At 42.5% G+C, this 25747-nt stretch overlaps 1 protein-coding gene across 3 annotated transcripts in view; it reads right to left on the bottom strand.

Moving 5' to 3' along the window:
* LOC129714210 (WD repeat-containing protein 7) overlaps positions 1–25747 on the bottom strand; it is a 546583-nt gene that overhangs the window by 399515 nt on the left and 121321 nt on the right. For all 3 annotated transcript variants that reach the window (XM_055663773.1, XM_055663850.1, XM_055663908.1), the window contains 2 exons: positions 20269–21029; positions 3161–3246 (listed from right to left, as the gene is read on the bottom strand). In XM_055663773.1, coding sequence (XP_055519748.1) covers positions 3161–3246; positions 20269–21029 — 847 coding nt within the window. The remainder of the gene's footprint in view (positions 1–3160; positions 3247–20268; positions 21030–25747) is intronic.

Genomic DNA, 25747 nt, shown 5'->3' with positions numbered 1-25747 from the left:
AGGTAGTTGAGGCCAGTTCATTGGCTATATTTAAGAGGGAGTTAGATGTAGCCCTTGTGGCTAAAGGGATCAGGGGGTATGGAGAGAAGGCAGGTACAGGATACTGAGTTGGATGATCAGCCATGATCATATTGAATGGCGGTGCAGGCTCGAAGGGCCGAATGGCCTACTCCTGCACCTATTTTCTATGTTTCTATGAGATGCTGGAAGTACGTTTATGCATTTCTAGTCTTTCTTAAATTTTGCGAATGCTCACTCAAATGTCTAAATGCTAACCATTATTGAGCACTATCACTTACAAACTAAGCTGGAGGAAGTGGTACCATTGCAAGTAGCTCTTAACAATAACCTCTGTAACTCTGCCAACGGTTATCAATCTGCATATAATCTATATCCCTCCATTCCCTGCATATCCATATGCCTATCCAACAATCTCTTAAATACCATGATAGAATCTGCTCCAACCACCACCCCCTGCAGCGCATTCCAGGCATTCACCACCCTCTGTGTAAAAAAAAAACTTAGCCCCACATAGCTCCTTTAAAGCTGTCTCGCATCGCACGGTAAAGTTATGCCCTCTAATATTAGATTTTTCCACTCTGCAAAAGCGTGATAATACTTTGCCTGATGCTGCACCTCAAAGGTCCGTTGGGCTGTTCTGCAACTGTACTTGCCAACCAGTATCACGAAGGGGGAAGGAAAAGTGGGGTGTGGGGAATGTCCAGTTGGGGCATAGGAGAGAGCTTGCAACTGTTTCTGTTTACTGCCAACTTCTCTTTATACACGTTTTACTCATTAATACTGCATTAATATCTGAAGTTCCCAGACTTTATATTTCGATTAAAAAAAATTCATTAAAATAGTGATATGAATATTAAGGTTAATTAAGCAAATACAAGCACTTACTCAAAGTTGTAAATAGTAAAGTGCAGTAATTTTGCAAATAACAAGAAGCTCTGACACCTTTTCCCATAGGATGTTTTGGTCAGAGAAAATAATCTACAAAAAACTGGATCTCCAATGTCAATGGGATTATAAAACTGACTGAAAAGTTGGCAGAAGACCAGAATAAATGGAAGGAAATTATTGTTTCATCAAAGGTTTCCCCATTAGGTAGAGGAGCCTCAGGACCAATTTAACCTTAGTGTTAGCAGACCTTATATGGAATGATTGGCTAAAGCAAAATCTGCGATAAGGTGCAAAGCTGTGGAAGAATTGGATGGGGAATAGATTAAGGAGGATATCACAGCTGTTTTAGAAACAAAACATACACACAAAAGGGAAGCAGCTGTTTACCTCACAATCGGAAGCTATAAAATTTGTGGATTGGGAATTGGGATGAAAGTTGCAAGATGAAACACATATCATTAATTCTGCACAATACACCAAACATTTTTGCAATTACATATTGTAGCAATTATAAAGCTATAATGTTATCTTATCAAATTGATTCATTTTTCTCAAACTTCACTCCATTGATATAAAATTCTTTGACGTTAGTTCTGTCAAATTGGTGTGGTGAAATTGATATAAAGTCTATCCTCCAAAGTAAATAGCTCATTTTCCTATCAATCATAAAGAAAACCCTGAAATAGAATGCAACACCACAGATAATGTTTATTGAAAAATCCCCCTTCTGTCGTGGGGTAGGCTGACTGCCCTTCCCCCTCTCGCGCCCGCCCCCCCCCAATCATTGCACATGTACTTTGTGTTTTTATAATGTTAGCAGATCAATTTCCCTCCTGGGATAAATAAAGTTCTATCGTACCATATCGTAACGCAAGTTGCTTATAATAATTGCATTCTAAAACGATAGTCCACGGAATCCTGACAGAGAGTGACACTGGTTGATTCAGGGAGAATCTATTTCTCTGACCAAAGCATCCTGTGGGAAAAGGTGTCGGGGCTTCTTGCTATTTGCAAGTTTCATTTAGTGAATGGTAACTGAGGTGGAAATAACTACATAAAGCCCTTCAAATTCAATAAATGTAAGTGAGATAATTGAAATGAATTGAAAGGTACAACATGGAATTAAGCTCTTTGGCACACTGAGTCCAGGCTCATCACACTGGTTCAAGATTCAAGATCCAAGATGGGTTTATTGTCACATGTACCATAAGGTACGGTGAAATTAGTTACCATACGGCCACACCAAGCGAAAAACAGTAAGACACACAACCACACTAAAATAAAATTGAACATAAACATCCACCACGGCGGCTCCCCGCATTCCTCTTTCATCCGCGGTCGGGGCTGTCGATTCATTCGCTGTCGGAGCCATCAAAGTTCCATCTTCTCTCACTTTTGCATCCATAAACTACACACCATGGTTAATTTACAAAGTCCATTTTAGGAAACTGGAGCACCTGAATGATACCCACTCGATCAGAACATGCAAACCCCACATAGACAGCACCCGAGGTCAGGATTTAACCCAGGTCTCTGACACTGTGAGGTAGCAGATCTGCCAGCTGTTTCTAAGATGTTACCAGGAATATGTGAAAAAAAAAAAATAATAATTTGCTGGAAAATGATCAGTTAAGAATTAAACAATCTTTTCATTATTTTTCAACACATTGCTGGAATTAGTGGTAGGGAAGACAGGTATTTTTGTTCTGAAACGTGTCAGTTCTTTTACAGGTATTGGCTTTTTAGATGTCGATGCTTGATCAGTAACTTGACATATCGATGGGTACCCAAATCGTTTTGTGGCAAATTACTTTCCTTAAAAATAATTATGACCTTTAAGCTAACCTTGCGGTTGGCCTTGCAAGTGAATCCAGACCAACAGTTCATATGAAAAGGCAATTTGTACAATAAAAACATTCATTTTTTCAGCAAAACTAAAACATATTTTCTGCTCACCAAATTTTACATGCATTTGGATTATAAAAAGCAGAAATAATTCTAAATACCCAGCTAAATTAATGAAAATATTCAGTGGATAAAGATTACATTCCACCATTACCTCCTGTATATTCTATTTGAATTAATGAACTTTAAATCTCAGAGTTTGGCAAAGTAGAAAAATATTTAAATGCAAAAGAAGTGGAATAATTTCATGCAGTGCGTTTAGCCTTTCCATCAACCCCCTCCACCACCCTGTGCACCCCCGTCACATTAATGCTGTGGTCCGTACCAAGCTTTGCTTTGTAGTTACCTTGTTTGATCTGTCCCTGTATAGCATTGAATACTGGAGGGGAAGGTTTCCCTTTAGTCATCTCCAGGGTGCTTGGTTTCTGTGGTCTATAAGGAATAAAAATCAAATATTAATTACAAGTCTTTCAGAACAGGTCAGGATTCCTTGAGGTTAAGAATTTGAAGCTCTACCACATCTGTCATATGTTGTCAGTTACAGTGTCTACCCATCTCATCAACAAATCTCTAAGTAACCACAGACTTATGGTTACAACCTCTTTAACTACAAGAAAATAATAAATCAGAGAATATTTCGCCACGACATTTCAGAACTAAAATGCATCTATTTAGGCTACATGTCAAAGATATTTAAGAACAAAGCAAATCACCAATGTTCAGTTTGTTGTTCCAACAGAAACCAATATAAATACAAAAGTCTCAAGCACAACTCAAAATGATTATTATAAAACTCCCTCCAAATGCTTCAAAGAGAAACAAATAATTGATAGGTCTGAAGAGAATAACGTTTCAGTCTGAAAATTAGATTCCCTTTTGTTCCTTTTATGAATCATTAATTACTAATGAAAAAATACTTGGTGACGTTAGATTTAATTTCAATACTATTAAATCCTAAACACAACCAAAATAATTACCTTTGGAAAACTGTACAATAGACAATAGGTGCAGGAGCAGGCCATTCGGCCCTTAGAGCCAGCACCGCCATTCAATGTGATCATGGCTGATCATCCTCAATCAGTACCCCATTCCTGCCTTCTCCCCATATCCCCTGACTCCGCTATCTTTAAGAGCCCTATGTAGCTCTTGAAAGTATCGAGAGAACTGGCATCCACTGTCCTCTGAGGCGGAGAATTCCACAGATTCACAACTCTGTATGAAAAAGTGTTTCCTCATCTCCGTTCTAAATGGCATCCATTATTCTTAATCTGTGTTTAAGATGGAACTGCAGATGCTAGAAAATCGAAGGTATACAAAAGTGCTGGAGAAAATTAGCGGGTGCATCAGCATCTATGGAGCGAAGGAAATAGGCAACGTTTTGGGCCGAAACCCTTCTTCCTTCGCTCCATAGATGCTCCTGCACCCGCTGAGTTTCTCCAGCACTTTTGTCTACATTCTTATACTGTGGCCCCTGGTTCTAGACTCCCCCAACATCGGGAACATGTTTCCTGCCTCTAGCGTGTCCAAACCCTTAATAATCTTATATGTTTCAATAAGATACCCTCTCATCCTTCTAAATTCCAGAGTATACAAGCCAAGCCGCTCCATTCTCTCAGCATATGACAGTCCCGCCATCCCGGGAATTAACCTTGTAAACTACCCTGCACTCCCTCAATAGCAAGAATGTCCTTCCTCAAATTTGGAGACCAAAACTGAACATAATACTCCAGGTGTGGTCTCACTAGGGCCCTGTACAACTGCAGAAGGACCTCTTTGCCCCTATACTCAACTCCTCTTGTTATGAAGGCCAATATGCCATTCGCTTTCTTCACTGCCTGCAGTACCTGTATGCTGACTTTCAGTAACTGATGAACAAGGACCCCCAGATCTCGCTGCGCTTCCCCTTATCCTAACTTGACACCATTTAGATAATAATCTGCCTTCCTGTTTTTGCTACCAAAGTGGATAACCTCACATTTATCCACATTAAACTGCTTGCCATGCATCTGCCCACTCACCCAACCTGTCCAAATCACCCTGCATTCTCATAGCAACGTCCTCACAGTTCACACTGCCACCCAGCTTTGTATCATCGGCAAATTTGCTAATGTTACTTTGAATCCCCTCATCTAAATCATTGATGTATATTGTAAATAGCTGCGGTCCCAGCACCAAGCCTTGCGGTACCCCACTAGTCATTGCCTGCCATTCTGAAAGAGACCCGTTAATCCCTACTCTTTGTATCCCAGCTTTATTTCCATCTTCAAATGTCATCAAACTTAAATGATGTCTTATTCAATTAATCATTTTAGTTTAGTTCTTAACATTGTTAAGCTTCAATCTGGATAATAATTACATTTTGATTTTTCATTCAAGGTGGATGTACACCTTTCAGGTGTTTTATCAGTTGTAAAATATTTTATTTGCTACTTCACTAAACACATTAAATAATTTGTCCACCAAAATTGAAGTACATTATTTGCATCTTTCAATCTTGCCCTAACATTTATGGAATTGTACAGCATAGGCCATTTTGGCTCACCTTGTCCATGCTGGCCTAGATTTATGCAAATCCAATTTGGCCCGTTTCCCTCTGTGCCTTTCCTACCCAAGTACCTATTCAAATGCCTTTTAAACACTTCCTCTAACCACACCTGTTCTTTTATCTCTGGCCTTTGCCCAACCATCTGCCTATCAAACCCCGCTCCCCTAACTTGTATCTTGCCAGACTTTGTTCTGCCCCTCCATTCTTCCAAATTTTTTCCCCTCCCACCACAATCACTCTGAAATGTTCAGCCCAAAATGTTCTCCAGAGTTGCTGCCTGACCAGCTGAGTTACTCCAGCACTTTGTGCCATTTTGTATTACAATGTAAACTTGATTGAATCTTCACCTTCATTTTTTCAAAAAGGTTAGTCCTTGCCCTGTTCCACAAAAAAACACAGCAGACCCATCATCCTATTCTTCAGTGGCTTTGTTTATTATCAGTACAATCAATTCCTTATCCTTAGCCTGGTGTTGTGTTACTGTTAGTGCTCTCTCCCGTGTGAGATTTTGGTTTCGAGCATCCTTAGTCTCATGTCGAGATTTGAGTTTTTAAGCTTAGGCTGGCACCATGCAATATTGAGACGTGTGCTTTACTACCTTGCAGGTGGTAACTTCACGTTTCCCTATGCCATGTAGGAAGATATGACGGCACTGGAGAGTGTACAGAGGAGATTCATGAGAATGGTACCCATGATGGAGTATTTCATTTCTGATGAGTGATTGAATATGTTTAGTTTCCTTGAAAGAGAGGGGGCGAAGGTGTAATCTGATAGAGATATACAGAGATATGAGGGTCGTAGACAGGGTAATTGTACAACAAAAACGTTTTTCCCTTGAGAGGTATTTAAAATTAAAGAGCAGGGGGATGTTTAGAGTAAGAGGGTTTGGGGGGATGTGAGGAAATATATTTTTACCCAGAGATTGTTACAAATCTGGAATATATTGCCTGAGTAGATGGGAAGAAAGGTACATCCCCCCCACATTTAAGAAATAGTAAGAAGACCACTTGAATTGACAACGCATAGCAGGTTATGGCTGGTAAAAGGGATTCGTATCATGGGTAATCCATAGTTGCCATGGGCTTGGTGGGCCATTTTTGAGATGATAGATTTTATTAAATAATGGGAACAGAAACATAGAAAAATAGGTGCAGTAGTAGGCCCATCGAGCCAGCACCGCCATTCAATATAATCATGGCCAAATTGATCTAAAATCAGTACCCCATTCCTGCTTTTTCCCCATATCCCTTGATTCCTTTAGCCCCAACAGCTAAATCTAACTCTCTCTTGAAAACATCCAGCGAATTGGCCTCCATTGCCTTCTGTGGCAGAGAATTCCACAGATTCACAACTCTCTGGGTGAAAAGGTTTTTCCTCATCTCAGTCCTAAATGGACTACCCCTTATTTTTAAACTGTGATCCCTGGTTCTGGACTCCCCCAACATCGGAAACATTATTCCTGCATCTAGTCTTTAAGAATTTTATATGTTTCTATAAGATTCCCTCTCATCCTTCTAAATTCCAGTGAATACAAGCACAGACGACCCATTCTTTCATCATATGTCAGTGTCGCCATCCCGGGAATTAACCTGGTGAACCTATGCTGCACTCCGTCAATAACAATAATAGTCAGAGAGTGATACGATGTGGAAGCAGGCCCTTCAGCCCAACTAGTCCCACCTGCCTGCGCTTGGTCCATATCCCTCCAAATCTGTCCCATCCATGTACCAAACAGGAAATTAGAAATGCGTGCGACAAAGGCAAAACGGTTATAATGGGTGACTTCAATCTACATATAGATTGGGTGAATCAAATTGGCAGGGGTGCTGAGGAAGAGGATTTCTTGGAATGTATGCGGGATAGTTATCTAAATCAACATGTAGAGGAACCAACGAGATAGCAGGCTATTTTAGACTGGGTATTGAGTAATGAGGAAGGGTTAGTTGGCAATCTTGTTGTACGTGCCCCCTTGGGCAAGAGTGACCATAATATGGTTGAGTTCTTCATTAGGATGGAGAGTGACATTGTTAATTCAGAAACAATGGTTTTGAACTTAAAGAAAGGTAACTTTGAGGGTATGAGACGTGAATTGGCCAAGATTGACTGGCAATTAATTCTAAAAGGGTTGACGGTGGATATGCAATGGAAGACATTTAAAGACTGCATGGATGAACTACAAAAATTGTTCATCCCAGTTTGGCAAAAGAATAAATCAGGGAAGGTAGTGCATCCATGGATAACAAGGGAAATCAGGGATAGTATCAAAGCGAAGGATGATGCGTACAAATTAGACAGAAAAAGCAGCATACCGGAGGACTGGGAGAAATTCAAAGACCAGCAGAGGAGGACAAAGGGCTTAATTAGGAAAGGAAAAATAGATTATGAAAGAAAACTGGCAGGGAACATAAAAACTGACTGCAAAAGTTTTTATAGATATGTGAAAAGAAAGAGATTAGTTAAAACAAATGTAGGTCCCTTGCAGTCAAAACAGGTGAGTTGATCATGGGGAACAAGGATATGGCGGACCAATTGAATAACTACTTTGGTTCCGTCTTCACTAAGGAAGACATAAATAATTTTCCGGAAATAGCAGGGGACCGCGGGTCAAAGGAGTTGGAGGAATTGAGTGAAATCCAGGTTAGCCGGGGAAGTGGTGTTGGGTAAATTGAATGGATTAAAGGCCGATAAATCCCCAGGGCCAGATAGGCTGCATCCCAGAGTACTTAAGGAAGTAGCTCCAGAAATAGTGGATGCATTAGTAATAATCTTTCAAAACTCTTTAGATTCTGGAGTAGTTCCTGAAGATTGGCGGGTAGCAAACGTAACCCCACTTTTTAAGAAGGGAGGGAGAGAGAAAATGGGGAATTACAGACCAGTTAGTCTAACATCGGTAGTGGGGAAACTGCTAGAGTCAGTTATTAAAGATGGGATAGCAGCACATTTGGAAAGTGGTGAAATCATTGGACAAAGTCAGCATGGATTTACGAAAGGTAAATCATGTCTGACGAATCTTATAGAATTTTTCGAGGATGTAACTAGTAGCGTGGATAGGGTTGAACCAGTGGATGTGGTGTATCTGGACTTCCAGAAGGCTTTCGACAAGGTCCCACATAAGAGATTAGTATACAAACTTAAAGCACAAGGCATTGGGGGTTCAGTATTGATGTGGATAGAGAACTGGCTGGCAAACAGGAAGCAAAGAGTAGGAGTAAACGGGTCCTTTTCACAATGGCAGGCAGTGACTAGTGGGGTACCCCAAGGCTCAGTACTGGGACCCCAGCTATTTACAATATATATTAATGATCTGGATGAGGGAATTGAAGGCAATATCTCCATGTTTGCGGATGACACTAAGCTGGGGGGCAGTGTTAGCTGTGAGGAGGATGCTAGGAGACTGCAGGGTGACTTGGATAGGCTGGGTGAGTGGGCAAATGTTTGGCAGATGCAGTATAATGTGGATACATGTGAGGTTATCCATTTTGGTGGCAAAAACAGGACAGCAGACTATTATCTAAATGGTGGCCGATTGGGAAAAGGGGAGATGCAGCGAGACCTGGGTGTCATGGTACACCAGTCATTGAAGGTAGGCATGCAGGTGCAGCAGGCAGTAAAGAAAGCGAATGGTATGTTAGCTTTCATTGCAAAAGGATTTGAGTATAGGAGCAGAGAGGTTCTACTGCAGTTGTACAGGGTCTTGGTGAGACCACACCTGGAGTATTGCGTACAGTTTTGGTCTCCAAATCTGAGGAAGGACATTATTGCCATAGAGGGAGTACAGAGACGGTTCACCAGACTGATTCCTTGGATGTCAGGACTGTCTTATGAAGAAAGACTGGATAGACTTGGTTTATACTCTCTAGAATTTAGAAGATTGAGAGGGGATCTTATAGAAACTTACAAAATTCTTAAGGGGTTGGACAGGCTAGATGCAGGAAGATTGTTCCCGATGTTAGGGAAGTCCAGGACAAGGGGTCACAGCTTAAGGATAAAGGGGAAATCCTTTAAAACCGAGATGAGAAGAACTTTTTTCACGCAGAGAGTGGTGAATCTCTGGAACTCTCTGCCACAGAGGGTAGTTGAGGCCAGTTCATTGGCTATATTTAAGAGGGAGTTAGATGTGGCCCTTGTGGCTAACGGGATCAGGGGGTATGGAGAGAAGGCAGGTACGGGATACTGAGTTGGATGATCAGCCATGATCATATTGAATGGCGGTGCAAGCTCGAAGGGCCGAATGGCCTACTCCTGCACCTAATTTCTATGTTTCTATGTCTACCTGTCTAACTGTTTCTTAAACGTTCGGATAGTCCCAGCCTCAACTACCTCATCTGGCAGCTTGTTCCATACACCCACCACCCTTTGTGTGAAAGAATTATCCCTCAGATTCCTACTAAATCTTTTCCCCTTCACCTTGAACCTATGTCCTCTGGTCCTCGATTCCCCTACTCTGGGCAAGAGATTCTGTGCATCCACAACTGCAGTAGGACCTCTTTGTTCCTAAACTCAAATCCTCAAGCAATGAAGGCCAACTAGCTTTCTTCACTGCCTGCTGTACCTGCAAACTTACTTACTTGGCTGATGTACAAGCACACCCAGGTCTCATTGCATCTCCCCTTTTCTTAATCTGACACCATTCAGATAATAATCTGCCATCATGGTTTTTGCCACCAAAGTGGATAACCTCACATTTATCTACATTATACTGCCTGTCATTCTTCTGCTCATTCACCAAACCTATCCAAGTCACCCTGCAGTCTCATAGCATCCTCCTCGCAGCTCACACTGCCACCCAGCCTTGTGTCATCCGTAAACTTGGAGATGGTACATTTAATTCCCTCGCCTAATTGTTAATATATACTGTAAATAACTGGGGTCCCAGCACTGAGCCTTGTGGCACCCCACTCGTCACTGCCTGCCATTCTGAAAAGGACCTGTTAATTCCTATTTTTTACAATACTAGAATACAATAGACAATAGGTGCAGTAGGCCATTCGGCCCTTCGAGCCAGCACAGCCATTCAATGTGATCATGGCTGATCATCCCCAATCAGTACCCCGTTCCTGCCTTCTCCCCATATCCCATGACTCCGCTATTTTTAAGAGCCCTATCTAGCTCTCTCTTGAAAGCATCCAGAGAACCTGCCTCTACTGCCCTCCGAGGCAGAGAATTCCACAGACTCTCTGTGAGAAAAAGTGTTTCCTCGTCTCCGTTCTAAATGGCTTACTCCTTATTCTTAAATTGTGGCCCCTAGTGGCCCCTAGTTTTTACTTTCTGTCTGCCAACCAGTTCTCTATCCATGTCAATACCCTATCCCCAATACCGTGCTCTAATTTTGCACACTAATCTCTTGTGTGGGACCTTGTCAAAGGTTTTTTGAAAGGCCAAATACACCACATCCACTGACTCTCCCTTATCCATTCTACTTGTTACACCCTCAAAAAATTCCAGAGATTAGTCAAGCATGATTTCCCCTTCATAAATCCATGCTGGCTTTGACCGATCCTGTCACTGCTTTCCAAATGCGCTTCTACAGGTATTACATCTTTACTAATCGACTCAAGCATCTTCCCCTCTGCCGATGTAAGACTAACTGGTCTATAATTCACTGTTTTCTCTCTCCCTCATTTCTTAAAAAGTCGAGTTACATTAGCTACTCCCCAGTCTACAGGAGTTACCCTCCAGTCAACAGGCGTTGGAGAAAGAAACTGTGTCAGCTTCAGCACCTATTACTGTGTTTGGAGGTCGTCAATTGATATTTTTAAAGCGGAGATTGACGGGTTCTTGATTAGTAAGGGTGTCAAATGTTACAGGGAGAAGGCAGGAGAATGGGGTTGAGAAGGAAAGATAGATCAGCCATGATTGAATGGTTATGCTATTAATAAAATATGAAGTTATTTAAATAAATATCATGCATTCACTATCATCTGTAATGGTTATTGCTTTGAACGTGGTGATACAGATAAACCAAGTCGGCCTTTGGCCACGTCCTTAAATGCTGAAGCGTCAGAAAAAGAGTTGTGATGTCATGTTGCAGCTGTACAAAACATTATTTAGACCATGCTTGGAGTTTTGGTCACTGTACTGGGTGAATGTTATAGCAATGGGAAAGTATACGTTTGAAGTGAGAGAGTGGGTTGAAAGAAGATTTGAGGAGTAAGTTTTTCATGCAGAGCGTGATGATTATTTGGAGCAATTCCTACTGTAGGAGGGATGCTGTTAAACTGTAAACAGGCTGAGAAGATTCACATGAATTTTGCAATGACTTGAGAGTCCATCATCGAGAGAGGTTGGGCAGGCGAGGACTATATTCCTTGTAGCACAGGGGGCTGAGGGGTGATTTTATAGAGGTGTTTACGATTATGAGGGGAACAGATAGGGTGAATGCACAGGATCTTTTACCCAGAGTAGGGGAATCAAGAACCAGTGGATACAGTTTTAAGATGAGAGGGGAAAAAATCTAATAGGAAGTCAGGAATTTAGACAGGTACATGGATAGGTCAGGTTTAGAAGGATATGGGCCAAATGCAGGCAGGTGAGTCTAGTGTAGATGGGAATTATTGACCAGTGTGGGCAAGTTGGGCCGAAGGGCCTGTTTCTATGCTATAACTCTAGAATTATGTGGACATCAATGTAATGCATAACATTGGCCATTAAAATTATAAATAGATGGAGATCAAGGGTAGAGAAAAATAATTTTGCATTTAAGTTTTTTTTGTTGATGTATCGTAACTGTCTGGGATAGACAGGAATAGAAGAGGGATATGGAATTAATGCAGGCAAGTGGGAAAAGGAGACGTGATGGTAGGCATGGACATTGTAGGCCAAAGGACCTATTTCTATGTTGTACCATTTGACGGCTCTTGAATCTTAAGAAGTGCAGGTGACAAACTGATCTAAATTTCGTTTGAACCTCAATGAGGTTCAAATGATAACAAATAAATTGTATTGTATAAAGCTGGAGAAAAGGCCAGCTTGAAAATGTCCCAAAGGCTCCTATAAACAAGTTGCTTCAAATGCAGCAAGTGTTATGAAAGTGAAGTGAATAATTATTCAAATAATTACTTTACAAGGTTTGTGAGTTATTTGAAATTATTTGAGGCAAACAAGATAGTGGCAGGGCTCAGTCATTTGCCACACTTGCCTGCTGCTTTACACTTAAATAAGAATGTGGCTGATTTATTTGTCCCTCAAGTTTGCATTCCTGAATATCCTCAGTAAACATTTACCATCTTATTAATCAAGAATATGTCTTGTTCTGCCTTCAAATTTTTGAGAAGGCAAATTTAAAAGGAACTGTGCTTCAAAGTTTCACAAGAAACACATTTTCCTCAGTTCTGTATTAAATGGGTGACTTCTTGTTCTATTTTCTCCTACAAAAAGAAACATTCTCTCCACATGCACCCTGTCAAGACCCATCTGTTTTTTTTTAATGTTTCAATCAAATTCCTTTTCATGCTTCTAAAAGATTTTCAGCAAACCATTTCTCCTCATAAATAAACGCACAAATTCAGTTATACAGCAGGGAACAGACTCTTTGGCCCAACCGACCAAGATGTCTATGTAAGATACAAGATACATTTATTGTCAGGGCTCTCACTTAACTTTTTTTCCCTGTTGCCAGCCAGGCAACCTTGACAGCGTTTTAGGTTGCCAAATGACAGTTTAGGTGGTCATTTAAGACGGTTTGCATGACGCGTGCGATAATGCGCTCGAAAGAAGTGTGTAGTTACCAATCGGAATTATGCTCAATTAAGCGTTCACATATTATGTTCAAGAAGGAACTGCAATGCTGGAAAATCGAAGGTAGACAAAAGTGCTGGAGAAACTCAACAGCATCTATGGAGCGAAGGAAATAGCCCACTTTTCAGGCCGAAACCCATCAGTCTGAAGAAGGGTTTCGGCCCGAAACGTTGCCTATTTCCTTCGCTCCATAGATGCTCCCGCATCCGCTGAGTTTCTCCAGCACTTTTGTCGACATTCACATATTATTTCTGCTTCAAATAACTCACAAACTAAACATATTCACCAATCAAGACATGATATATACCGCAATGACATGCAGTAACATTATAATACAATATCTCAGCTCTTTTTACACATTGCAATGAATGCAATTTCTATTAGTTCTTTCCACTTCCAAAAAAAAATGTGGTTGGATTATTCAGCGTATGATCAACCTGTGTCAATAAAACCTGGACCATGGTAATATGTATACTTAACTACAGATTGATGACGTTTTCTGTGAAGGACTGAAAATTACCATGACATGGCCATAGCATGGGTCGTTATTGCTATTGGCACAGAAACACTCTGGCTTCCCACATAAACTATCCATAACAAAATATACAGGTTGCAAGGGAATTTCTAAAGGCATTTATGATAATAGCTGTTAAAACTGACTATAACCATCTGACAGTGTAAACAATACACTAACTGACAAGAGATGGCCAAGAGACATCTGCAGCAAATGTTCTTTTGGTAATATGTTTAAAGGTGTCAAAACAAATAATAACATTGGGAATTAAAACACATTTGATTGCATTCCGTTATCAAACATAGTCAATGTTCGCTCTGAACATTGAACCTCTATGGGGGGATCAGCACAGGATGAATGGGGGGGGGGGGGGGGGGGGGGGGTTCAGGACAGTGTGGATCGGAGGGTCTGTGCAGGGTGAATGGTAAATCACTATAGGATGAATGAGGGGGTCAGTATAGGATGAATGGGATATCAGTACGGGATGAATGAGGGGATCAGTACAGGATGCATGAGGGGATCAGTAAAATATAAATGGGGAGATCACTACAGGATGGATGGGGGGAATGGAGCCGGGTAAATGGAGGGTGGGTCAGTACGGGATGAATGGGAGGATCAGTGCAGTATGAATGGGGGGAGAAGTGCAGGATGGATGGGAAGGGGGGTCAGTACAGGATGAATTGGGGTACCAGTGTAGGATGGATGGGGGAGCACAGGGGATGTCAGTGAGGACTAAATAGAGGAGGGAATGGGAACCAGTATGGGATGGAGAGGAGGGGTCCCAGGATAAGAGGGGTGGAAGGGGCAGAGGAGGTGGGGAGGAAGGAAGGTCAGTGCTCCTCGGACAACATCGCCCCGCTGCCTTGGCCGTCCCTGTCCAACGCCAAAGTGCTGCCGCCACAGGGGGAGGCGGTTGGGATCTCCTCGCCACCGCCTCCCCTCCTCCGCCAGCCGACAGCATGTGCGGGGCAGAGCAGTGCAGCTCACACATAGAAACATAGAAAATAGGTGCAGGAGTAGGCCATTCGGCCCTTCGAGCCTGCACCGCCATTCAATATGATCATGGCTGATCATCCAACTCAGTATCCTGTACCTGCCTTCTCTCCATACCCCCAGATCGCTTTAGCCACATCTTTAGCCACATGTTTTCCTCATCTCGGTGCTAAAAGATTTCCCCCTTATCCTTAAACTGTGACCCCTTGTTCTGGCTATAGGATCTAGCTATAGGATCTTTGGTGCAGCTGCTTCAAACTGTGGAAGGAGACCCCCCTCTACCTCCCTCTCTCTCTCTCTCTCTCCCCCTCCCTCCTCTCGGCCTCGGCGTGCGAGAGGGGTTATTTTGAAAGCGCCGTTGGTGGATTTACAGGCAGCGGGCGTTATCAGGGCGATAGCGGCCGCTGCTTGCAAATCCACCAACGGCGCTTTCAAAACAACCCCTCTCGCACGCCGAGGCCGAGAGGAGGGAGGGAGAGAGAGAGAGGTCTCCTTCCGCCGGGCGGGGTGCGGGAGGAGGAGGCGGTGGAGCCGCTGTCACGGCCGCCGCTGCTGCTGTGCGGGGCCCATCATTCGCTCCGACCCTTCGTCACCACGCACCTAGTATCTTTGCCCCGCAATACCGCCGACCCGAAACGTCACGTTCCTAATCTCCAGAGATGCTGCCTGACCCGTGGAGTTACTACAGTTTTTTGTGTCTAACAAACATACAACATTTTGAGGAGGCATAACAACTAACAACTGAATGCTAAGTGGATATTTCTCCTCAGAGAAATCTTGAATGAGCGGCCATAGGTTCAGGTTCAAGGGGCAAGGATGGATATAAGAGAGAATTGTTTCCTTCATAAGATCATTATGCGCCAATGAGAGCTGGGCAGGCTGAATCAGTGGATATATTCAAGGTCACAATGAACAGCTGTTAAGCCTACAGGGGAATCGAAAACCATGGATGGCGAGCAAGAAAGTGGAATTGAGGCCTGGATCAGGTCAATCATGCCCATGCTCGTTTCTTACGAGTTCACACAGGTGATGCATTAGGATTTCATATCTCCAGTCATCTTTAGCCAATGGCTAGATAGAATGATGATGTTAAGACAAAGTCCAAAGAGGATGGTTTTCCTTTTGTTAACTTTCATTTCAATTCACCCACTTCCCGCTAATGTGACAATACCCTCAAGATCAAAAGGAGAATATAGTGAAGAAATACAAGTTTTTATGTGTAAGCAGTACCTCTCCACATACAGGCTCCTCATGCTTGATTTGCATAGTTTTGGAATAATACGAGTGTCTAATTATTACTGCATTTTAAATTACGCGCTCCTATTTTCGGAATAACATGCTCAAATTTATGTCTGGCACTATGCGACAGTATAGTAACATGCAGTGTCTGGCATAAGTTTGAATTACGCGGTTTTTGATTTACGCACTGCTTTTCAAGCAAAAACATGAGGTGACTGTATACACCAATTATCAAAATTAGAAATTATATATAACACAAAGTTAAAGATTTGTGGAATGTCGGTTGTGAAAATTAACATGAAAAAGACATGAAAGGAGGCACTCACTACCATCTGATGCACATGGGTGAATCTATTGAAGAACAGTGCCAAGACATGAGCCACAAAGGAAGAAGTAATTTACTTTGTTGAAAGTGAATTATAACATATAACAATTACAGCACGGAAACAGGCCATCTCGGTCCTACAACTCCGTGCAGAATAACTATTTTCCCTTAGTCCCACCTGCCTGCACTCATACCATAACCCTCCATTCCCTTCTCATCCATATGCCTATCCAATTTATTTTTAAATGATACCAATGAACCTGCCTCCACCACTTCCACTGGAAGCTCATTCCACACCGCTACCACTCTCTGAGTAAAGAAGTCCCCCCTCATATTACCCCTAAACTACTGTCCCTTATTTCTGAAGTCATGTCCTCTTGTTTGAATCTTCCCTATTCTCAAAGGGAAAAGCTTGTCCACATCAACTCTGGCTATCCCTCTCATCATTTTAAAGATCTCTATCAAGTCCCCCCTTAACCTTCTGCGCTCCAGAGAATAAAGACCTAACTTATTCAACCTATCTCTGTAACTTAGTTGTTGAAACCCAGGCAACATTCTAGTAAATCTCCTCTGTACTCTCTCTATTTTGTTGACATCCTTCCTATAATTGGGCGACCAAAATTGTACGCCATACTCCAGATTTGGTCACACCAATGCCTTGTACAATTTTAACATTACATCCCAGCTTCTATACTCAATGCTCTGATTTATAAAGGCTAGCATACCAAAAGCTTTCTTTACCACCCTATCTATATGAGATTCCACCTTCAAGGAACTATGCACGGTTATTCCCAGATCCCTCTGTTCAACTGTATTCTTCAATTCCCTACCAGTTACCATGTACGTCCTATTTTGATTTGTCCTGCCAAGGCGTAGCACCTCACATTTATCAGCATTAAACTCCATCTGCCATTTTTCAGCCCATTCTTCCAAATGGCCTAAATCACTCTATAGACTTTGGAAATCCTCTTCATTATCCACAACACCCCCTATCTTGGTATCATCTGCATACTTACTAATCCAATTTACCACACCTTCATCCAGATCATTGATGTACATGACAAACAACAAAGGACCCAACAGAGATCCCTGAGGCACCCAACTAGTCACCTGCCTCCAACCCAACAAATAACCATCCACCATTACCCTCTGGCTTCTCCCATTCAGCCACTGTTGAATCCATCTTGCTACTCCTGCATTTATACCCAACAGTTGAACCTTCTTAACCAACCTTCCATGAGGAACCTTGTCAAAGGCCTTACTAAAGTCCATATAGACAACATCCACTGCTTTACCCTCATCAATTTCCCGAGTAACCTCTCCAAAAATTCAAGAAGATTAGTCAAACATGACCTTCCAGGCACAAATCCATGCTGACTGTTCCTAATCAGACCCTGTTTATCCAGATGCTTATATATATTATCTCTAAGTATCTTTTCCATTAATTTGCCCACTACTGAAGTCAAACTAACAGGCCTATAATTGCTAGGTTTACTCTTAGAACCCTTTTTAAACAATGGAACAACATGCGCAGTACGCCAATCCTCGGGGACTATTCCCGTTTCTAATGACATTTGAAATATTTCTGTCATAGCCCTGGCTATTTCTACACTAACTTCCCTCAATGTCCTAGGGAATATCCTGTCAGGAGGAGACTTATCCACTTTTATATTTTTCAAAAGTGTCAGTACTTCTTTTACTTTGAAACTCATAGTATCCATAGCTACTCTACTAGTTTCCCTTACCTCACATAATTCAATATCCTTCTCCTTGGTGAATACTGAAGAAAAGAAATTGTTCAATATCTCCCCCATCTCTTTTGGCTCTGCAGATAGCTGTCCACTCTGTCTCTCCAATGGACCAATTTTATCCCTCGTTATCCTTTTGCTATTAATATAGCTGTAGAAACCCTTTGGATTTACTTTCACCTTACTTGCCAAAGCAACCTCATGTCTTCTTTTAGCTTTTCTAATTTATTTCTTAAGATTCTTTTTACATTCCTTATACTCCTCAAGCACCTCATTTACTTCACGCTGCCTATAATTATTGTAGATCTCCCTCTTTTTCCGAACAAGCTGTCCAATTTCCCTTGAAAACCAGGGCTCTTTCCAATTTTTACTGTTTCCTTTCAACCGAACAGGAACATAAAGATTCTGTACTCTTAAAATGTCCCCTTTAAATGTCCTCCATTTCTCTTCTACATCCTTCCCATAAAACAAAATGTCCCAGTTCACTTCTTTTTAAATCATTTCGCATCTCATCAAAGTTAGCCTTTCTCCAATCAAAAATCTCAACCCCAGGTCCAGTTCTGACCCTCTCCATAATTATATTGAAACTAATGGTATTGTGATCACTGGACCCGAAGTGCTCCCCAACGCATACCTCCGCCACCTGTCCCGTCTCATTTCCTAACAGGAGTTGAGGAATAGTTGACAAGACAAAAATAAAAAGTTGAAAATTGCATCACATTTGAAACTATACCTTGCTCTTAAAATTGTTATTTTTGTCTCTGAGAGAATGGCATGCATAAACGCCAGTCTATTAAAAAAACAACCCATTGATGCAAGAGCCAAGAAGCACACCAGCGCCACTACTTGTCATGAAGACAGTGGAAATTCGACACATTTTCAATGACACTAACTTCTGCGGGTGCACCATAGAAAGCATACTGTTGGGGTGCATCTCAGCTTGGTTTAGGGATAACTCCATCCATGACCGCAAAAATTGCAGAGTGGCAGATGTACCCCAGACCATCACACAGACCAGACATTCCACCATTGTTTCCATCTCCAATTAACACTGCCTCCAGAAAGCAGCCGACATAATCAAAGACTAGAGAGAGTACAGAGGAGATTTACTAGAATGTTGCCTGGGTTTCAGCAACTAAGTTACAGAGAAAGGTTGAACAAGTTAGGGCTTTATTCTTTAGAGCGCAGAAGGTTAAGGGGGGACTTGATGGAGGTCTTTAAAATGATGAGAGGGATAGACAGAGTTGACGTGGATAAGCTTTTCCCACTGAGAGGAGGGAAGATTCAAACAAGAGGACATGACTTGAGAATTAAGGGACAGAAGTTTAGGGGTAACATGCGAGGGAACTTCTTTACTCAGAGAGTGGTGGCTGTGTGGAATGAGCATCCAGTGAAGGTGGTGGAGGCAGGTTCGTTTTTATCATTTAAAAATAAATTGGATAGTTATATGGACGAGAAAGGAATGGAGGGTTATGGTCTGAGTGCAGGTATATGGGACTAGGGGAGAATACGTGTTCGGCACGGACTAGAAGGGTCGAGATGGCCTGTTTCCGTGCTGTAATTGTTATATGGTTATATGGTTACTTGCTCCACCCTGGTCATTCCTGCATCTCCCTGCTCCCGTCTAGCAGAAGGTACAGAAACCTCAAAGTGCACACCACAGACTCGGGAATTGATTCTTCCACTCTGGTATCAGGCTTCTGAACGGTCCTCCCATATTGTCTGATTCACCTCTATCCCAATTGGGGACATTTGTCTATGGAACCGGTGCCACAATTGCTGAGTGCAAGATTCTGTACTCTGTACCTTTCCTTTTGCTCGATCTATTGTATTTAATGAAATGAAAAAATGAAATGAAATGATTCAAATTATTGTCATTGTCAGTGTACAGTACAGAGACAACGAAATGCATTTTTAGCATCTCCCTTGAAAGGGAGACACAGGGCGTCGCGGTGTGCCCGCGCCTGCCGCCGTACATTCCATTACAGGCAAAGGTGGGTGAAGTGTCTTGCCCAAGGACACAACGACAGTATGCACTCCAAGCGGGATTTGAACCGGCTACCTTCCGGTCACCAGCCGAACTCTTAGCCCATTGTGCTATCTGTCGCCTTAAGTTTGACTTGATTGTATTTATGTATAGTATTATCTGATCAGTTTTAAATAGCATCAAAAACCAATGCCTATTAGTACATGTGACAATATAAACCTCAAAAATAGATTGGATTAACAAAGTTAAAATACAATTATTATGTCATAGGATTTCTCCCACAATAGCTCTCCATCAAAATTCATTGTTAATTTTGACATTAAATGATTTTGCTTTCAAATCATAAGAATTGAGAATAATTCCCACCTTTGTGGCAGTTTTTTCATATGTTCCCCGATGAAAGTGGCGTTGGTCATACTCATTAACGTGTTGGCTAAGGAAATAAGAGAGAGCAGGTGTTGTGTTGTGACTGCTCGGGAGACATTGTATGTGCTGTTTCCCAGAATCAACTTTTTTCCTTTTTCAACAGCACCATCTAGCGTCTTGGAAACAGTCTGTTTAAAGCCAGGAAGCATCAGTGACATATGTCCTCCCCTCGACAGCAAACCGAAAGATACAGGGCAGTGAGGTTTTAACATACCAAGTCGCATGAGGCAAATCTCATCTAGTATTTCATTCAAACCCCAAGCATGAAGGCAAGACATGAATAACTTGGCTGTGTCCATTGTTAAATTATATTCTAACAATGTGAGTGGTTTTGACCTGTTCCCCTTGTATTCAGAGTCACCTTCTTCCCTCTTCTGCCTCTTTATGTCATCATCTTCATCGTCATCATCATCCAGCAAATGCTCTTTAATATTTTCTTTGATCGTTTCCTTCACTTGTTGGAAGAGGACTGCTGCTCTCTTCCCTGTCAGGAACGAGCTGCTTTTGTCAGTGCTGCCCGGTGCTTTCTGGAGGCTCTCTGGAGAAATAAGAGTGGGATTGGGTCGGGATGCTTCTTCCGTTAGTAGCTGGATGATCAGTGCTTCCACATCAAAAAATAATATATGGATATCTGGGTCTATCAGATTGGTCTTCATGGCTTGCACCATAAGTGCATTGTGGGAGTACTTTGGCAAAGCCCCCTACAGAAAAAGCCAAAACAATTGAAGTCAACACACAAATTAATAGACAACAGATTGAAACTTCCAAGCAAAACATTTCACACTAACATATCCCAATACCTCTTGGAAATAATTCAACACTATAAATTAATTTTAACTAACTTTACTTGAAGGCAATATAATTGTATTGGAATGAGAATCTTTACCATCTCGAGACCACTACATCTATTGACCGTTAATCATTATCATCCACTTGAAATGTGATCCTTTGCCACAATTCAGAATGTGCAGGTTCTCTTATCCCTTTAGCAATCCCACGACAAGAAACACCAATTTTTACACTAGCATTTGAAGCTTTAAATGTCAACTGATCAATCTGTTTGATTAAAAGTCCAAGAAAATCAGTAAAATTATTTGCAAACACGAAAGACTGCAGAAGCTGGAAATGTGAGCAAAAACAATGTGCTGGAGGTACTTCACCAGTCAAGCTGCACCTGTGGAAGGAGAAGGACAGATGACGTTTCAGGTTGGGACCCATCACCAGACTGATTTTATTTTGGCAGCAGATACAGATGAAAAGGTTGAGAGATGGTAGAAGACCAGCAGAGGTTGTCCAGGAGGAATAGGAATGCAGGAGAACAGTGAAGGGATCTTCATTGGGAAGCCAGGATGCCTTGCCAAAGAAATAGTCATGGAGGTAGAAAAGCTCATCATGGCAGTCTTGGAACGCATTGAGGTGGCGGCGGAGGGGAACATCGGCAAGACTGAGTACACACCGTTCAGAAATGGAGAGGGAGAGGTCAGGGCTGGATGGTGAAGGCATGACAGGGATTCTGACTGGGGTCAGATGAGGGCATGGGGGAGGGGGATGCTCAGTGGAGGTATAGCGATGGAAGAGAAGGGACTCAGACGAGTGAGGAGTTTGTGGGGTGGTGTAAGAATGAGGAGTGGTGAAACTGGTGAGGTCAGCATCAGAGGGAGGGCGTTGGGACCATCCAGCTGTGTTGGCATCAATGATTGGAGGCAGCCCGGGGAACTGCATGACTCCGTAGAGTCAGCGGCCCCAGCTTTGAGGCATCCAACTTGATTCAGTGATGTCGGCACGGAGACCCCACTTGATCAACGTCGATGTTGTCGGGAGTCCTGTCCTGCAGGTGTTAGGGCACATGGCTTGATACTGTGGTGGGGACTCCGGTCTGGAGGCAGTCGGGAGAGCAGCTCGATCCTGTGGCGGAGGTGGAGCCTCGGACATGGAACGGACGAGCATGCAGTCCTTGGTAGATGGCAGGTAGGAGAAGAAGTATAGGTTGAAGGTGTGGTTTGGGTAGAGGATGAAGTAAAGGAGAGGGTCATGGCACGTTGGGAGAATGAGGCCCTGAGCTGCAGGAGTGACTGAGAAAGGCCCAGGGGATTTTAGCGCATGACGGCAAATGTGCACCATAGGGCATGGAGGGGAACTGTTGCAAGAAGTGTTGGATTTGATGCTGTTGGGCCCAAACTGGGAGGCTTAGAAACAGAGCTCAAGCTACATAGAACAAAATGGTGGCAAAGGCAAGTGTTTGGGCAAGTGGTGCAGTTGTAGTCGCAAGTCAGCAACTAGCGACTGGGCTTGTATGCACTGGAATTTAGAAGGATGAGCGGGGATCTTATAGAAACATATAAAGTTATTAAGGGATTGGACATGCTAGCTGCAGGAAACAAGTTTCCGATATTGTCTAGAACCAGGGCCACAGTTTAAGAATAAGGGGTAGAGAGTTTTTCACGCAGAGAGTTGTGAATGTGGAATTCTCTGCCTCAGAAGGCAGTGGAGGCCGATTCACTGGATGCATTCAAATGAGAGTTGGATAGAGCTCTTAGGGCCAGCGGAATCAAGGACAATGGGGAGAAGGCAGGAACAGAGTACTGATTGGGGATGATCAGCCATGATCACATTGAATGGCGGTGCTGGCTCAAAGGTCCAAATAGCCTAATCCTGCACCTATTATCTATGTATCTATGATTTATGGTCTGAACAAGGTGGAAAGCCGCAGTTATCAGAGAGATACCAGTGAGAGAGTGTCTCACGGAATTCCTGTCGGAGAGATTTCGCAATAGAACAGTAAAATGACAAAAGACTATTGGTGCTTGAATCTTGCACAAAACACAGCACTAGAAAAACTGTGTGGGTCAAGCAACTGTGTGGGTCAAGCAACATCTGTGGAGGGTAATGACAGATGTTATTTTGGATCTGGAATCCTCCTCAGACTGATGGGCACATTGATTATTTGCAGCAAAGAAATGGACCCCAAGAAAGGGAATTTGTAGAGTGCCTCCGAGATGTATTCAGAGCAGCTTGTAGTGGAGCCTACCAGAGAAAAGGCAATACTGGATTTAGTGTTGTGTAATGAACCAGATTTGATAAGGAAACTCAAGGTAGAGGAAACATTAGGTGGTAGCGAAAACAATATGATAATTTTTAATATGAAATTTGAGAGGGAGCAGGTGAAATCGAATGTGTCGGTATTGCAGCTGAGCAAAGGGGACTACAGAGGCATGAGGGAGGAGCTGGCCAAAGTTGACAGGAAAGGGACCCTAGCAGGGATGACGGTGGAACAGCAATGGCATGAATTACTGGGAATAATTCGGAGGATGCAGGATCTTTTCATTCTAAAGAGGAATCTTCTTAAATCCATCACTGGATTTTCCTACCCTGGGGGGGGGGGGGGGGACACTTCTTCCACACCCTCTCCCCACTCGGTTGCTCCACTCCCTCACCGGGTACCCCCAAGGCCAGTGATCAGTGATCGCACAGCCTCCCGCCTTTCAAAAACGCTCCAATCCAATTTAAAGCATATATATTGCATTCAAGTGTAAGTTAACAGACTCGCTACAGTATGCACCATATTACACAATTTTACGCTGAAAAATGCAAATGTTCCGTACCAATGGGAGGAGGACACCCTCCTCCTCCTCCTCCCCCCCCCCCCCCCCCCCCCCCCCCCCCCCCCCCCCCCCCCCCCCCCCCCCCCCCCCCCCCCCCCCCCCCCCCCCCCAGCTATGCTCCCTCGGGCTTGGTCTCTCGCAATTTCTCACTCCCAACTCTCACCCAATGTTGGCAGCCCTGCATATCTGAGGAACGATGTGCTGACTCCGGAGAGAGTCCAGAGGAGGTTTACAAGAATGATCCCAGGAATGAGTAGGTTAACATATTACGAGCCTCTTACTGCACTGGGCCTGTACTCGCTGGTGTTTAGAAGAATGAGGTGGGGCCTCATTGAAATGTACAGAATAGTGAAAAGATTAGATAGAATGGATGTAGAGAGGATGTTTCCACTGGTGGGAGAATCTAGGACTAGAGGTCATAGCCTCAGAATTAAAGGATGTTCTTTTACGAAGATGAGGAGGATTTTCTTTATTCAGAGGGTGGTGAATCTGTGGAATTCTTTGCCACAGAAGGAGTGGAGGCAAAGTCAGTAGATATATTTAAGGCAGAAATAAATAGATTATTGATTAGTACAGGTGTCATTCTTTGTTACTCTTACATAAACACAACAGGGAAGTTTTATGATGTTAAAGGACCTTCAAAGGCATGTTCTTCATATCTATTCGTGTAAAAAATTAGCATGGCGTAAAAACAGTTCAAATTAACTTTATGTACATGACCGTTATCTTTACTGAAAACAAATTTCAGAATTAGTCACCGTTTATTCACTACCTGTATTTATCAATAAAGCAGTAATGGAATAAACTACAAAGACGTACAGGTTTGTAGGTAAATTGGCTTGGATTTGTACAAGTGTATATTGTCCCCTAGTGTATGCAGGATAATGTTAATGTGTGGGGATCGCTGGCAGTGTAGATTCGGTGGGCCAAAGTGCCTGTTTCTTCACTGTATCTCCAAACTGAACTAAACTTCACTTTTATAACATTAGAAAAATACTATTATTACCACAAATACAATTTCCCAATTGTAAACCACTAGGTGTGATGCAAGCAACTGGTTACACAACTGATTTGCAATGCTTGGTTAACCTCTGCAACACAGAAAGCCACTTTTGGTTTGTCACCATGACGTCCTTATCCATTGTCAATATCTATTGGGAATTGTGAGAAACGACATTCATAAAGAATGAGTATTACAAAATGAGATTGGGGGCAGTCAGTCCAGTGCGCAGAGAACAAAGCAAGCTCAGCACACTGTTATGCATTTTCAATGTAAACAATTCCATTGCAAAATAATATACCACACAATGTACTATTTACTGGAATATAGGTTTTCTCATATTCAAGTGGTATTTCTCATCACACAAGAAGTCACCTTAAAGTTGGACGTTTATCACGGAAAGAATGTCATCCCTTTCAAAATAGAACTACTGTGGTGACAGAAAGTGCATAAGGAGACAAAAATCCAAATTTTGGGTGGCAATTCAAAAATAAACTTTGCTTCTTCAGTTGTGCACTAAGATTTCTCAGTTTCGTACTGTTGAAAATTGTGAAAATCAAAAATGAATCCTGATGTAGGTATGTTGCAAAGCGTACCTGAAGCGTCACTGAAAATCTGCCCCAGCCCGTGTGCTCGATATTGGCGCCGTTTAGAGGGGGGCAGGTTTAAAACGCGATTTTCTCTAGGCTGCTCAAATCGAGTTTGTTCAACCTAATTAATTATTAACGAAAATTCGCTGGTAGGTTCCCTCACATGAGCTATTATTAGTTTTACGAGTTTTTCCTAAGTGCTATAGTAGTTTAAAAATTAACCTCTA

Source organism: Leucoraja erinacea, chromosome 1 (genome assembly GCF_028641065.1).
Source record: "Leucoraja erinacea ecotype New England chromosome 1, Leri_hhj_1, whole genome shotgun sequence".
In the NCBI taxonomy this organism is placed as follows: Eukaryota; Metazoa; Chordata; class Chondrichthyes; order Rajiformes; family Rajidae; genus Leucoraja; species Leucoraja erinaceus.
The sequence above is the reverse complement of the archived record's forward strand: the minus strand, read 5'-3'. Positions and strand labels throughout refer to the sequence as shown.